Here is a 16,982-nt window from a genome sequence, read left to right as displayed (position 1 = left end):
TAGAGACTCAGCGATAGGAGTTTCAGACTCTTTAGTTTTTGGCATTAAAGTTTTTTGGACCCGACGTAGGCATTCAGCTTTTTCGCGATCGTGAACTTCTTTGTGAGGCTCCGCTTAATTTTTAACAAAAACTACCAGTTTTGCTGGCCCGAAGAGCAAGGTTTTTGTTCCAATTGAGATTATTGGACACGACTATTATCGGGCTTTGATTATTGGTCAGAAAAAGCTCGGGTTTTGAGATATATCAACAAAACTGACACACTATTTTTGAATTGGATAATATACCGCAGTGATAGAACCAGAATTTGGTGATGACCAAATTAAGGATTTTTTTCAGTGGACACTAATTCTTCCATCCGTGCTAATTTATTTTAACAATTTCGTCCTCTTCATAACCCGTTATGTTTTCAAAGTATCTTTAAATTCACAAGTACCACGCTCAAATAAATAAACATGTAATATATTAACCATGGGTGGATGCAATTCTTGCGAATGACGGTAAATAAGACCTCCACAAACACAGGCACAGTACCGCAGATGGGGCATTATAAATGTATTGTAGGGATAATTCGTGTCGTGTTCAGTATGACAAGTATGTTTCAACTTCATTTTCATATAGACAAGGGTGAAACCTTTTTCCGCAGGCTATTTGCGTGGCTGTTGAAATGTAGTAGTAGTAGTAGTAGTAGCAGCAGAAGCAGCAGCAGCATTAGTAGTAGTAGTAGTAGTAGTAGTAGTAGTAGTAGTAGTAGTAGTAGTAGTAGTAGTAGTAGTAGTAGTAGTAGTAGTAGTAGTAGTAGTAGTAGTAGTAGTAGTAGTAGTAGTAGTAGTAGTAGTAGTAGTAGTAGTAGTAGTAGTAATAGTAGTGGGGGGCAAAATCCAACCTCCCCTCCCCGCGGTGTCCCCTGGGGTAAGTGGTGCAGCAGCTGCCCGCAGGGCAGATGCATAGTACCACCGAGCTAACGAGGCAAGTGTCCTCTAGTTGGTGGCGCGACTAGTTGTATATTAGCCTTAAAACCCAATGCAATGAGTTCAAACACAAATGGCCCCGAGTCCCGGGTAAGGGGTGCGAAGAATCTCTCGTGAAATAATCTCAGAATTGGAACCCTCAATGTCAGGACACTGGCTCAATCAGGTTCACTGGAAAGCCTGAAAATGGACCTGAAGAAGTACAAGTTGGACGTTCTGGGAGTGCAAGAAACGAGACTGGAGGAGCAGGAAATAGATCTTGGCGACCACAAGCTCTTCCTCACGGACTCCTGGCTATCGACTGCAAAAGCGAGACAAGGAAGAGTTGGTATTGCAGTGACGAAAAGACTTGCCGGTAGCTTAATTGAGCAAGTTGCTGTTAGTGAGCGAATGGCTTATGTGAAGTTTGCAGCTCAGAGACGAGCTAACCTTGTTGTGATTGTGTGTTATGCGCCCACAAATGAAGCTGACGACTTAGCGAAAGACAATTTTTGGAATCAGTTGAGCAGCTTGGTATCCAGTTTCAAACAAAGGGAGAGAGTCTGCCTCGTCGGAGACTTCAATGCGGAACCTGGTCAACAATCAGATGTCAACATGCCTTGCCGAGGCCCCTTTGGAATGGGCGAGGAGAATGATAACTCAGAAAAATTGTTGTCCTTTTGTGCCTCTCATGACCTGTTGATTGGTGGAACCTGGTTTCGACACCGGTTAGTGCACCGGTATACATTTAACCCACCTGACCAACAGATGCGAAAGAAGATGTTAGATCATATCTTATTCGGTTCGAGGCACAGGAGTTGTTTGCACAACGTTAGGACAAGGAGGGGAAAGATCACTCTCACCGATTACGAAATGGTCATTGCCGAAGTGCGATTCAAAGTAGTGGCACATAAGCCACGCAGTCAACCGAAAGTCTGCTCTACCAAGTTGCGCGATGAAGTCACGCGTGAAGCTTTCTGCGCAGAAGTGAAACGCTATCTTGATGAGAGCGATATTGTTGAAGACGTAGAACAATCTTGGGCAAATTTTCGAACGGCCCTTAATGCAGCGGCAACAAAACTACTCATCCCCGAAAAGCGTGTGCACAAACCCTGGATTACAGTTGAAACGCTGGCTTTGGTTAGGAAACGGGCCGAGTTACAGTTGAGGAAGCATAGTAGCGCGGAGGCGCTGCTAGTGTTCTCTAACTGCTGCAAAGAAGTACGAAAAGCGTTAAGATCTGACAAAAGACAGTGGCTGAAAGACAAAAGTGAAACAATACAAGATCACTCAGACAAAGGTGACCTGAACGAAGTGTTTGAGGAGTCAAAACAGTTATGCCGGAAGTGGAGTCCTCATATAAGTAAACTAGTTTCAACCACAGGCGAGCCTCTGAAAACAAAAGAAGAAAGGTTGGAACGTTGGACCGAGCACTTTAAGCATCTGTTAAATCCAACCACGACAAGCGGCAATTCTGTATTGAGCATAGTGGAATTATTCGAGAGTTTTGAAATAGACCTAGGTCCAATTCGGTTTGATGAGGTTCTAAATGCCGTGCGTAAACTGAAAAACGGTAAAGCAAGTGGACCAGACGATATTTCTGCCGAAATGCTAAAGTCGCATATTGGAATCGCTGAATGGCTTTGGTACATTGTCAACAAGTGCTGGACTGAAGAAAATCTTCCACAAGACTGGAAGTTAGCAGAAGTTGTCCCGCTATACAAAAGCAAAGGAAAAAGATCTGAGTGTGGGAACTATCGCGGAATCTCACTGCTCTCGGTACCTGGAAAAGTTTTTGCGTCAATCATCCTGAATAGATGCAAAGATGCACTTGATCAAGTGCTCAGAGAAGAACAATGCGGATTCCGAAAAAGCAGGGGCTGCACTGACCAATTGTTTGCGTTGAGGCAAATACTAGCGAAATGCATGGCCTTCCAATTGGACGTCAGTTTTTGTTTCATTGACTTCCGCGCTGCATTCGATTCGGTGGACCGCGAGATGATGTACAAAATAATGAAACATTACGGGCTCCCACAAAAAGTTGTGAATGTCATCCGCAACAGTTACGAAGGCTTCAAGTGCTGCGTCAAGACAGAGGGCGAGAAGAGCCAGATGTTCGACGTAAAAACTGGTGTTCGCCAGGGTGATGTATGGTCGCCTATTCTCTTTGGCCTTGTGATAAACTATGTGTTGGCTAATTCTGTTCAAGGAGGAATCGACATTGGACGCTGTGTTGCTGATCTTGACTTCGCCGATGATGTTGCCCTATTGGGCGTCTCTGATTCCGAAATTCAAGCAAATCTACATAGAATTGAATCTTTAGCGGAGGCTGTTGGCCTAATGATCAATGTTGGGAAGACAAAGAATATGGGTGTTAAATGCGAAAAACCCGGAGCCAGTGTACCCATTGCTCAAAGGAACGTGGAAGTTCTTACAGGAAACCGCAAAGGCCGTTTTGGGACTCTCATTGAGGCCGAAAACCAATCCCGACTACTCATTGGCAGAGAGGTGCTGGTGGGCAAGAAGAAGAATGCGGGCTGGTTCGAGACACTAGCTGGTGAGAAACTGAGACTGAAGAGTTCAGCGGAGGCTGAGCTTGTGACAGTTAGCAGCGACGAGAGGTCAGTGGCTGCTGATCTAGTGTCTACGGCGAATAAAAGATCATCTGTGGTCTCTGATGACGATAGTTGTGTATGTTCAGGTTGTAAACGTCGCTTCGACACTGCAAGAGGCTGCAAAGTGCATGAAGCCAGATTCTGCAAGTCTAAGAATTTGAAGAGGGTCGAAGACAGCGCGTCAAAGTTTGTTGGGCTAGAGAAAAGCCTCACTTGTCAGAAGTGCACTAGGAAATTCGCAACTATGAAAGGCCGACGAATTCACGAGTCACGATAATGCGGCACAGAAAAGGCTGGAAGATCTCGCATTTTCTCCTGCAATGTCCACAATCGAGATGGAGTGGAGTTCGAAAATGTAGAAGCTTTCAAGTATCTTGGTTCTTTCGTGAGCTTGCAACATGGTGACCTAAAGTAAATCAGTGTCAAGCTGGCGGAAGGGAGACAGCAATTTGCGAGCTTTCAGAAGCTTTGGAAGAGCAAACAACTTAGTATTCCCCTCAAATGCAAGTTATACAGAGCTCTTGTGTTATCCGTGGTCTTATGTAGCTCTGAAACGTGGACCATGAATAAATCAACGCAACGGAAACTTGAGAGCTTTCACACCAGTTGTCTGCGAAGGATACTATGTTTTTCATATCTGGAGAAGGTGACAAATGAAGAAGTACTGGCTAGATCACGTATGTCGACACTTTCCTCAATGATCATGATTAAACGGTTGAAATGGTTTGGCCATATCCTGAGGATGAATGACGATCGTCTAGCGCTCCGAGCCTTCACCTGGGAGCCGACAGAAAAATATCGATATGCTAAACGAGCTCCAGGGGGTCAACGCAAGACGTGGATGGATCAACTTGAAGAAGATTGCTCAAGGAACAACATGAGCTACATCACCTTACGACAGAAAGCGAAAAGAGAGTCTATATCCCGCATCAACAGTTTTGTCGAACAGCATTTCCTGGATTAAATAAACCCAGATAAGCTCGAACTTATATGCATTCTATTAACTTGATTGTACTTATTGTCATTGTTCCTTTATTTCTTTATGGAATTTAAGTGTTCAAACAGTAGTAGTAGTAGTAGTAGTAGTAGTAGTAGTAGTAGTAGTAGTAGTAGTAGTAGTAGTAGTAGTAGTAGTAGTAGTAGTAGTAGTAGTAGTAGTAGTAGTAGTAGTAGTAGTAGTAGTAGTAGTAGTAGTAGTAGTAGTAGTAGTAGTAGTAGTAGTAGTAGTAGTAGTAGTAGTAGTAGTAGTAGTAGTAGTAGTAGTAGTAGTAGTAGTAGTAGTAGTAGTAGTAGTAGTAGTAGTAGTAGTAGTAGTAGTAGTAGTAGTAGTAGTAGTAGTAGTAGTAGTAGTAGTAGTAGTAGTAGTAGTAGTAGTAGTAGTAGTTTCCGAGTTGTCGAAAAAAGATGCTGGATCACATTCTGTTTGCAGAGAGATACAGAGGATGTCTGACGAATGTGAGGTCCAGAAGAGCGAAAACCACAATTACCGATCACGAACTGGTCATTGCGGAAGTATCTATGAAACTTTTGTCTAAAAAGTCATGCTTCACGCCCAGAATCAGTTCTGCAAAGCTGCAAGATGAAACAACGCGTGACTTATTCACGCAGGAGGTCAAGTTACATCTTGATAAGAGCGGCGATTTCGAGAATACAGAGCAGTCTTGGGACAATTTTCGAAAAGCCCTGAACCAAGCAGCAGTGAAATGCCTCCTTCCGGACAAGCGAGTGAACAAACCTTGGATTTCTCCAGATTCTCTGGAACTTATCCGGAAACGAGCCGATCTACAGTTAAAGAAACACAGCAGCGCGGAGGCGCTGTTAGAGTTCACAAACTGCTGTAAGGAAGTCAGAAAAGCTCTACGTGCAGACAAACGGGCATGGCTTGAACGCAAAGGCCAAGAAGTGCAGAGCTTCGCGGACAGAGGCAACTTAAAGGAGGTTTTTGGGGCATCACAGCAGATTTGCCGAAACTGGAGGCCCCAGTTGACCAAATTAGTTTCAAGCACTGGCGTCAACTTACGGACGAAAGAGGAACGACTTGAACGCTGGACGGAACATTTTAGTCAACTCCTGAATCCCTCAACATTCAGTTGCAGTACGAGATTGGATCCCGAAGAAGCAGCTGAAAGCTTGCCGATTGACCTGAGCCGAATTCGATTTGAAGAAGTGCTTGAAGCTGTCCGCAGGTTGAAGAATGGCAAGGCAAGTGGACCCGATAACATTTCCTGTGAGATGTTGAAAGCACACAAGGGTATTGTCGAGTGGCTCTGGGACATCATAGATAAATGTTGGTCGACGGAAGTTCTGCCCGATGACTGGAAGGTAGCAGAAATTGTCCCATTATACAAGAGTAAAGGAAAGAGGTCAGAGTGTTCGAACCACCGAGGGATCTCTCTATTGTCAGTACCAGGCAAAGTGTTCGCTTCCGTTACTCTCAATCGATGCAAAGATTCAGTGGATCGCGTCTTAAGGGAAGAGCAGTGCGGCTTCAGAAAAAGCAGAGGATGCGCCGATCAACTCTTTGCCCTGCGTCAAATAACAGAGAAATCAATGGCGTTTCAATTGGATATTAGCTTTTGTTTCATAGACTTTCGAGCGGCATTCGATTCTGTCGATCGTGAGCAGATGTACCAGATAATGAAACACTATGGTCTGCCGCAAAAAGTGATAAACATCATAAGAAACAGCTATGATGGATTCAAATGTCGAGTCAAAGCCGAAGGTGAGAAGGGACGCTTATTTGATGTCAGAACAGGCGTTAGGCAGGGTGATGTGTGGTCCCCAATCCTATTCGGCCTTGTCATCAACTACATTTTAGCTAACTCGGTGCATGGAGGATTAGACATTGGGAGATTGGTGGCTGACTTAGATTTTGCTGATGATGTTGCCCTCGTGGGGGTCTCAGACAGTGAGGTGCAGGAGAACCTACATCGAATCGAGGCCCTAGCGGAAGCCGCTGGTCTGAAGATTAATGTGGCCAAAACAAAGAATATGGGCGTAAAATGCGACAGCCCAAATGTTGTTGCAGTGCCTAGTATCCAACAGAACGTGGAGATACTCACTGGAACACATAAAGGCAAACTAGGACTCCTGGCAGAGACATCTAGCCAGTCACGACTAACCATCGGCACGGAGGTGCTGCTGGGAACGAAAAAGAAAGCGGGCTGGTTCGAAACACAAGATGGCCGGAAGCTCAGATTGAAAAGCTTAGCGGAGGCTAAGCCAGCGTTGGTAGCTTCACAACAACAATCTGCAGTAGCGGATTTAGAGTCGCTAGAAAATGAGAGTGGGTCAGCGGTGGCTGATCAAGAGTCTTTAAGATGTCAGAACTGTCAGCGGCAATTCAGTACAGTTACCGGACGCAAAGTGCACCAAACAAGATTCTGCAAAGCCGGTTTGTCAAAGAATGTCGTCGACAAGTCAAAGTTCGAGCAACTAGAGGCGAGCCTCACCTGTGACAAGTGTGAAAGGAAGTTCAAAACAGTCAATGGCCGAAAAGTTCACCAATCGAGATACTGTGGCAAACCTAAAGCAGCTGCCACACGCGTGTTTTCCTGCAAAGTACAAGATGTTATCGGAAACGAGTTTGAAAACATAGAAGCGTTCAAGTATCTCGGATCATATGTCAGCATCAAGCATGTAGACCTCCAGGAAGTCAATTGCAAACTTGCAGAAGGTAGACAACGGTTTGCTAACTTCCAAAATCTCTGGAAGAGCAAGCAGCTCAGCGTGCACCTCAAGTGCAATTTGTACAAAGCACTCGTTTTATCAGCCGTGCTGTACAGCTCAGAGACTTGGACTCTTTCGAAATTAATGGAGAGAAAACTTGAGAGTTTCCACTGTGGTTGTCTTCGGAGAATTCTACGTGTGTCATATCTGGAGAAAGCAACGAACGATGAAATTATGTCAAGATCGCGAATGCCCCAACTATCCACGATGATCATGCTCAAACGGATAAAATGGTACGGTCACATCCAGAGAATGGAACCAGGAAGATTAGCCCGCAGTGCCTTCGATTGGGACCCGCCCAATCAATACGCCCATGCCAGACGCGCTCCTGGGGGGCAACGGAAAACGTGGATGAGTCAAATCGAAGGAGACTGTGTACGAAACAAAGTATCGTTCACCAGATTGCAGGAGAAAGCAGCAACCGGGTCAAAGAATGCCTTCAACAATTTCGTCGTACAGCACTTCACAGAATAACCAAACAAATAACTCTTCTTGTTTTGTTTGTATTTGTATTTGTATTTGTTGCCAACCGTGCCTTTATTTCATATTTGGAATTAAAGTGTTGAAACAGTAGTAGTAGTAGTAGTAGTAGTAGTAGTAGTAGTAGTAGTAGTAGTAGTAGTAGTAGTAGTAGTAGTAGTAGTAGTAGTACTATTAGTAGTAGTAGTAGTAAGAATGGCAAGGCAAGTGGACCCGATAAAATTTCCTGTGAGATGTTGAAAGCACACAAGGGTATTGTCGAGTGGCTCTGGGACATCATAGATAAGTGTTGGTCGACGGAAGTTCTGCCCGATGACTGGAAGGTAGCAGAAATTGTCCCATTATACAAGAGTAAAGGAAAGAGGTCAGAGTGTTCGAACCACCGAGGGATCTCTCTATTGTCAGTACCAGGCAAAGTGTTTGCTTCCGTTATTCTCAATCGATGCAAAGATTCAGTGGATCGCGTCTTAAGGGAAGAGCAGTGCGGCTTCAGAAAAAGCAGAGGATGCGCCGATCAACTCTTTGCCCTGCGTCAAATAATAGAGAAATCAATGGCGTTTCAATTGGATATTAGCCTTTGTTTCATAGACTTTCGAGCGGCATTAGTAGTAGTAGTAGTAGTAGTAGTAGTAGTAGTAGTAGTAGTAGTAGTAGTAGTAGTAGTAGTAGTAGTAGTAGTAGTAGTAGTAGTAGTAGTAGTAGTAGTAGTAGTAGTAGTAGTAGTAGTAGTAGTAGTAGTAGTAGTAGTAGTAGTACCGGACGCAAAGTGCACCAAACAAGATTCTGCAAAGCCGGTTTGTCAAAGAATGTCGTCGACAAGTCAAAGTTCGAGCAACTAGAGGCGAGCCTTACCTGTGACAAGTGTGAAAGAAAGTTCAAAACAGTCAATGGCCGAAAAGTTCACCAATCGAGATACTGTGGCAAACCTAAAGCAGTTGCCACACGCGTGTTTTCCTGCAAAGTACAAGATGTTCTCGGAAACGAGTTTGAAAACATAGAAGCGTTCAAGTATCTCGGATCATATGTCAACCTCAAGCATGGAGACCTGCAGGAAGTCAATTGCAAACTTGCAGAAGGTAGACAACGGTTTGCTAACTTCCAAAATCTCTGGAAGAGCAAGCAGCTCAGCGTGCACCTCAAGTGCAATTTGTACAAAGCACTCGTTTTATCAGCCGTGCTGTACAGCTCAGAGACTTGGACTCTTTCGAAATTAATGGAGAGAAAACTTGAGAGTTTCTACTGTGGTTGTCTTCGGAGAATTCTACGTGTGTCATATCTGGAGAAAGCAACGAACGAAGAAATTATGTCAAGATCACGAATGCCCCAACTATCCACGATGATCATGCTCAAACGGATAAAATGGTACGGACACATCCAGAGAATGGAACCAGGAAGATTAGCCCGCAGTGCCTTCGATTGGGACCCGCCCGATCAATACGTTCATGCTAGACGCGCTCCTGGGGGGCAACGGAAAACGTGGATGAGTCAAATCGAAGGAGACTGTGTACGAAACAAAGTATCGTTCACCAGATTGCAGGAGAAAGCAGCAACCGGGTCAAAGAATGCCTTCAACAATTTCGTCGTACAGCACTTCACAGAATAACCAAACAAATAACTCTTCTTGTTTGTTTGTTTGTTTTTGTTGCCAACCGTGCCTTTATTTCATATTTGGAATTAAAGTGTTGAAACAGTATTAGTAGTAGTAGTAGTAGTAGTAGTAGTAGTAGTAGTAGCAGTAGTAGTAGTAGTAGTAGTAGTAGTAGTAGTAGTAGTAGTAGTAGTAGCAGTAGTAGTAGTAGTAGTAGTAGCAGTATAGTAGTAGTAGTAGTAGTAGTAGTAGTAGCAGTAGTAGTAGTAGTAGTAGTAGTAGTAGTAGTAGTAGTAGTAGTGGTAGTAGTTAGTAGTAGTAGTAGTAGTAGTAGTAGTAGTAGTAGTAGTAGTAGTAGTAGTAGTAGTAGTAGTAGTAGTGGTAGTAGTAGTAGTAGTAGTAGTAGTAGTAGTAGTAGTAGTAGTAGTAGTAGTAGTAGTAGTAGTAGTAGTAGTAGTAGTAGTAGTAGTAGCAGTAGTAGTAGTAGTAGTAGTAGTAGTAGTAGTAGTAGTAGTAGCAGTAGTAGTAGTAGTAGTAGTAGTAGTAGTAGTAGTAGTAGTAGTAGTAGTAGTAGTAGTAGTAGTAGTAGTAGTAGTAGTAGTAGTAGTAGTAGTAGTAGTAGCAGTAGTAGTAGTAGTAGTAGTAGTAGTAGTAGTAGTAGTAGTAGTAGTAGTAGTAGTAGTAGTAGTAGTAGTAGTAGTAGTAGTAGTAGTAGTAGTAGTAGTAGTAGTAGTAGTAGTAGTAGTAGTAGTAGTAGTAGTAGTAGTAGTAGTAGTACTAGTAACAAAGAATATGGGCGTAAAATGCGACAGCCCAAATGTTGTTGCAGTGCCTAGTATCCAACAGAACGTGGAGATACTCACTGGAACACATAAAGGCAAACTAGGACTCCTGGCAGAGACATCTAGCCAGTCACGACTAACCATCGGCACGGAGGTGCTGCTGGGAACGAAAAAGAAAGCGGGCTGGTTCGAAACACAAGATGGCCGGAAGCTCAGATTGAAAAGCTTAGCGGAGGCTAAGCCAGCGTTGGTAGCTTCACAACAACAATCTGCAGTAGCGGATTTAGAGTCGCTAGAAAATGAGAGTGGGTCAGCGGTGGCTGATCAAGAGTCTTTAAGATGTCAGAACTGTCAGCGGCAATTCAGTACAGTTACCGGACGCAAAGTGCACCAAACAAGATTCTGCAAAGCCGGTTTGTCAAAGAATGTCGTCGACAAGTCAAAGTTCGAGCAACTAGAGGCGAGCCTCACCTGTGACAAGTGTGAAAGGAAGTTCAAAACAGTCAATGGCCGAAAAGTTCACCAATCGAGATACTGTGGCAAACCTAAAGCAGCTGCCACACGCGTGTTTTCCTGCAAAGTACAAGATGTTATCGGAAACGAGTTTGAAAACATAGAAGCGTTCAAGTATCTCGGATCATATGTCAGCCTCAAGCATGGAGACCTCCAGGAAGTCAATTGCAAACTTGCAGAAGGTAGACAACGGTTTGCTAATTTCCAAAATCTCTGGAAGAGCAAGCAGCTCAGCGTGCACCTCAGGTGCAATTTGTACAAAGCACTCGTTTTATCAGCCGTGCTGTACAGCTCAGAGACTTGGACTCTTTCGAAATTAATGGAGAGAAAACTTGAGAGTTTCCACTGTGGTTGTCTTCGGAGAATTCTACGTGTGTCATATCTGGAGAAAGCAACGAACGATGAAATTATGTCAAGATCGCGAATGCCCCAAACTATCCACGATGATCATGCTCAAACGGATAAAATGGTACGGTCACATCCAGAGAATGGAACCAGGAAGATTAGCCCGCAGTGCCTTCGATTGGGACCCGCCCGATCAATACGCCCATGCCAGACGCGCTCCTGGGGGGCAACGGAAAACGTGGATGAGTCAAATCGAAGGAGACTGTGTACGAAACAAAGTATCGTTCACCAGATTGCAGGAGAAAGCAGCAACCGGGTCAAAGAATGCCTTCAACAATTTCGTCGTACAGCACTTCACAGAATAACCAAACAAATAACTCTTCTTGTTTTGTTTGTATTTGTATTTGTATTTGTATTTGTTGCCAACCGTGCCTTTATTTCATATTTGGAATTAAATTGTTGAAACAGTAGTAGTATAGTAGTAGTAGTAGTAGTAGTAGTAGTAGTAGTAGTAGTAGTAGTAGTAGTAGTAGTAGTAGTAGTAGTAGTAGTAGTAGTAGTAGTAGTAGTAGTAGTAGTAGTAGTAGTGGTAGTAGTAGTAGTAGTAGTAGTAGTAGTAGTAGTAGTAGTAGTAGTAGTAGTAGTAGTAGTAGTAGTAGTGGTAGTAGTAGTAGTAGTAGTAGTGCTGTACAGCTCAGAGACTTGGACTCCTTCGAAATTAATGGAGAGAAAACTTGAGAGTTTCCACTGTGGTTGTCTTCGGAGAATTCTATGTGTGTCATATCTGGAGAAAGCAACGAACGAAGAAATTATGTCAAGATCACGAATGCCCCAACTATCCACGATGATCATGCTCAAACGGATAAAATGGTACGGACACATCCAGAGAATGGAATCAGGAAGATTAGCCCGCAGTGCCTTCGATTGGGGACCCGCCCGATCAATACGTCCATGCTAGACGCGCTCCTGGGGGGCAACGGAAAACGTGGATGAGTCAAATCGAAGGAGACTGTGTACGAAACAAAGTATTGTTCACCAGATTGCAGGAGAAAGCAGCAACCGGGTCAAAGAATGCCTTCAACAATTTCGTCGTACAGCACTTCACAGAATAACCAAACAAAATAACTCTTCTTGTTTTGTTTGTATTTGTTGCCAACCCTGCCTTTATTTCATATTTGGCATTAAAGTGTTGAAAACAGTAGTAGTAGTAGTAGTAGTAGTAGTAGTAGTAGTAGTAGTAGTAGTAGTAGTAGTAGTAGTAGTAGTAGTAGTAGTAGTAGTAGTAGTAGTAGTAGTAGTAGTAGTAGTAGTAGTAGTAGTAGTAGTAGTAGTAGTACCGGACGCAAAGTGCACCAAACAAGATTCTGCAAAGCCGGTTTGTCAAAGAATGTCGTCGACAAGTCAAAGTTCGAGCAACTAGAGGCGAGCCTTACCTGTGACAAGTGTGAAAGAAAGTTCAAAACAGTCAATGGCCGAAAAGTTCACCAATCGAGATACTGTGGCAAACCTAAAGCAGTTGCCACACGCGTGTTTTCCTGCAAAGTACAAGATGTTCTCGGAAACGAGTTTGAAAACATAGAAGCGTTCAAGTATCTCGGATCATATGTCAACCTCAAGCATGGAGACCTGCAGGAAGTCAATTGCAAACTTGCAGAAGGTAGACAACGGTTTGCTAACTTCCAAAATCTCTGGAAGAGCAAGCAGCTCAGCGTGCACCTCAAGTGCAATTTGTACAAAGCACTCGTTTTATCAGCCGTGCTGTACAGCTCAGAGACTTGGACTCTTTCGAAATTAATGGAGAGAAAACTTGAGAGTTTCCACTGTGGTTGTCTTCGGAGAATTCTACGTGTGTCATATCTGGAGGAAGCAACGAACGAAGAAATTATGTCAAGATCACGAATGCCCCAACTATCCACGATGATCATGCTCAAACGGATAAAATGGTACGGACACATCCAGAGAATGGAACCAGGAAGATTAGCCCGCAGTGCCTTCGATTGGGACCCGCCCGATCAATACGTTCATGCTAGACGCGCTCCTGGGGGGCAACGGAAAAAGTGGATGAGTCAAATCGAAGGAGACTGTGTACGAAACAAAGTATCGTTCACCAGATTGCAGGAGAAAGCAGCAACCGGGTCAAAGAATGCCTTCAACAATTTCGTCGTACAGCACTTCACAGAATAACCAAACAAATAACTCTTCTTGTTTTGTTTGTATTTGTTGCCAACCGTGCCTTTATTTCATATTTGGAATTAAAGTGTTGAAACAGTAGTAGTAGTAGTAATAGTAGTAGTAGTAGTAGTAGTAGTAGTAGTAGTAGTAGTAGTAGTAGTAGTAGTAGTAGTAGTAGTAGTAGTAGTAGTAGTAGTAGTAGTAGTAGTAGTAGTAGTAGTAGTAGTAGTAGTAGTAGTAGTAGTAGTAGTAGTAGTAGTAGTAGTAGTAGTAGTAGTAGTAGTAGTAGTAGTAGTAGTAGTAGTAGTAGTAGTAGTAGTAGTAGTAGTAGTAGTAGTAGTAGTAGTAGTAGTAGTAGTAGTAGTAGTAGTAGTAGTAGTAGTAGTAGTAGTAGTAGTAGTAGTAGTAGTAGTAGTAGTAGTAGTAGTAGTAGTAGTAGTAGTAGTAGTAGTAGTAGTAGTAGTAGTAGTAGTAGTAGTAGTAGTAGTAGTAGTAGTAGTAGTAGTAGTAGAACAACAGCCCAAATGTTGTTGCAGTGCCTAGTATCCAACAGAACGTGGAGATACTCACTGGAACACATAAAGGCAAACTAGGACTCCTGGCAGAGACATCTAGCCAGTCACGACTAACCATCAGCACGGAGGTGCTGCTGGGAACGAAAAAGAAAGCGGGCTGGTTCGAAACACAAGATGGCCGGAAGCTAAGATTGAAAAGCTTAGCGGTGGCTAAGCCAGCGTTGGTAGCTTCACAACAACAATCTGCGGTAGCAGATTCAGAGTCGCTAGAAAATGAGAGTCGGTCAGTGGTGGCTGACCAAGAGTCTTTAAGATGTCAGAATTGTCAGAATTGTCAGCGGCAATTCAGTACAGTTACCGGACGCAAAGTGCACCAAACAAGATTCTGCAAAGCCGGTTTGTCAAAGAATGTCGTCGACAAGTCAAAGTTCGAGCAACTAGAGCCGAGCCTTACCTGTGACAAGTGTGAAAGAAAGTTCAAAACAGTCAATGGCCGAAAAGTTCACCAATCGAGGTACTGTGGCAAACCTAAAGCAGTTGCCACACGCGTGTTTTCCTGCAAAGTACAAGATGTTCTCGGAAACGAGTTTGAAAACATAGAAGCGTTCAAGTATCTCGTATCATATGTCCGCCTCAAGCATGGAGACCTGCAGGAAGTCAATTGCAAACTTGCAGAAGGTAGACAACGGTTTGCTAACTTCCAAAATCTCTGGAAGAGCAAGCAGCTCAGCGTGCACCTCAAGTGCAATTTATACAAAGCACTCGTTTTATCAGCCGTGCTGTACAGCTCAGAGACTTGGACTCCTTCGAAATTAATGGAGAGAAAACTTGAGAGTTTCCACTGTGGTTGTCTTCGGAGAATTCTACGTGTGTCATATCTGGAGAAAGCAACGAACGAAGAAATTATGTCAAGATCACGAATGCCCCAACTATCCACGATGATCATGCTCAAACGGATAAAATGGTACGGACACATCCAGAGAATGGAACCAGGAAGATTAGCCCGCAGTGCCTTCGATTGGGACCCGCCCGATCAATACGTCCATGCTAGACGCGCTCCTGGGGGGCAACGGAAAACGTGGATGAGTCAAATCGAAGGAGACTGTGCACGAAACAAAGTATCGTTCACCAGATTGCAGGAGAAAGCAGCAACCGGGTCAAAGAATGCCTTCAACAATTTCGTCGTACAGCACTTCACAGAATAACCAAACAAATAACTCTTCTTGTTTTGTTTGTATTTGTTGCCAACCGTGCCTTTATTTCATATTTGGAATTAAAGTGTTGAAACAGTAGTAGTAGTAGTAGTAGTAGTAGTAGTAGTAGTAGTAGTAGTAGTAGTAGTAGTAGTAGTAGTAGTAGTAGTAGTAGTAGTAGTAGTAGTAGTAGTAGTAGTAGTAGTAGTAGTAGTAGTAGTAGTAGTAGTAGTAGTAGTAGTACTAGTAGTAGTAGTATTGTTGAGAGACATGGCTAGATCAACTACAAAACGATCAATCTTCAACAAACAATCTTCAATCTTCAACAAGATCAATCTTCAACAAATTCGTCCACGAAAAGTTTCGTGTTTAATTAATAACTTGATGCTGATGTAATTTAATGATTGTGACAATTATATTCTTGTCTCAATTCCATGTTTGATTGTCTTGCAATAGTGCCTTCGTTTCTTAATGAAATTCAGGTGTCGTATCTGTAGTAGTATTAGTAAAAGACTCAATTCTCTATACGAGAAGTACAGATTTAAGAAAAACGAACTGGTACGTTAGGATCAATAAAATATACAGAAACATTTAACGTACAAAGTGCATGTGTTATCAATAAAAAATAATCCAACTTAGCATTCAGATATTTAGAAAAAGCGGTCCTAAGTGAAGTTAATGGCATGTCAACATTAGCAATCCTCGGAGCACGCTTGAAGAAATTTTGCCACTCTGAAATTTTCTTTTAGATGGAATGTCAAAAGTATAGTGACTTGATGAACGTGTGGGTAAACAATTAAAAATGAGGGGGTTCTTTTATATCAAGTTTGTCATTACACAGTTTCCATAAAAAGACGAGATCAGTTTCAATTAGTTGAAAGCATGCAGGGAGTAGTTTGAATTGTTTGAGTGTCGCGTTGTGGCAATCTGCGCTTTTGATACATTTCACCACACAGCACTGAAATCTTTCCAGCGGTCGCAATTGAGTGATTGTGTGTGACCAAGCAGGACTTCCGTATAATAGGGTTGACTGAATGACTGTAATATGGAAAAAATTCTTCCGTTTCTCTGAGACATTAAAAAGAACATTTTTTCTAAGAAAATGAAGCACATGAAATGATTTGGTCAATTTTTCATTGATGTGAGTTTCCCTAGATAGATTTGATGTAAAAATAAAAACCAAGTCGGTGATTGGGCTCGTCGAGGTGAATAAGTTGTTACCCAACGTACAAGGCGAACCAAATGTATAATTCAGAGACTGTACAGATCACTTGTACGGGTGGAAAGGTAGACTGTTGGAAGACGCCCAATTAAAAAGACATCCAGATCATCCAGAATTATTTCTGGCTCGGCAGATGAAAGAATCTTCAAGTCGTCACAATAAAGAAAGTAGTTGCTGCTTTCAAGTTTGTCGCCAATATCATTAATGAACAGAGTGAATATTAAAGGCCAAAGTACACTGCCCTGGGATTACCAGAGGTTGCCGGAATCTCGAGGAATGAGGGGAATCCAGTTTAACACATTGTCTTCTGTTGAACAAATAAGAATCCATAAATGTCAGAAAGTCGATGTCAAAACTATACTTTTCTGGTTTCGTCAATGGTAGGTTACGTTTAACGGAATCAATCGCTTTCTTTACGTCAAAATAATTTGCAGCTACTGGCAGATTATTATCACGTAAAGAGTAAATATGGTTCAATTAAGATAACATCTGGGTCACGGTGCTTCGGGATTGCATAAAAGATGATTTTGAGTTGAAATAGAAGAGCAAACCCTACGATACACATTATCAAAAAAGAGGCGTTCCAGTACTAGTCACAATTTAGATAAAATACTAATCGGACGATAATTGGTGATAGCACTAGTTGAAACTTGTGTTGAAAGTTGAAAGTTGTGACTTGTGAATGGGAGTTACATATGATGTTTTTCAGACCTCTGGCCTATTTTTCTGTTCGCTTATCCATGTAAATAACTGGTACACTGGAGGTGCTATTACATCACATGACTGGTGAAGTACGAAACTTGGGATTCCATCAGGAGCCATTGAAAGGGAGTTTTCATTTTGACGAAGTAGGGATTCAATTTGAGCAGTAGTGAAAATG

At 42.7% G+C, this 16,982-nt stretch overlaps 1 protein-coding gene across 1 annotated transcript; it reads left to right on the top strand.

Annotated features, from left to right (window-relative positions):
* Positions 1-1,155: 1,155 nt before the first annotated feature.
* LOC142347974 (uncharacterized) lies at positions 1,156-16,398 on the top strand. Its single transcript, XM_075399141.1, has 3 exons — positions 1,156-1,373; positions 1,491-1,676; positions 16,329-16,398. Exons 1-3 carry the CDS (start codon positions 1,156-1,158, stop codon positions 16,396-16,398), a joined length of 474 nt encoding a protein of 157 aa, XP_075255256.1.
* Positions 16,399-16,982: the final 584 nt, after the last annotated feature.

This window comes from Convolutriloba macropyga, chromosome 10 (genome assembly GCF_964194025.1).
Source record: "Convolutriloba macropyga chromosome 10, txConMacr16.3, whole genome shotgun sequence".
Lineage (NCBI taxonomy): Eukaryota > Metazoa > Xenacoelomorpha > Acoela > Convolutidae > Convolutriloba > Convolutriloba macropyga.
The sequence above is the reverse complement of the archived record's forward strand: the minus strand, read 5'-3'. Positions and strand labels throughout refer to the sequence as shown.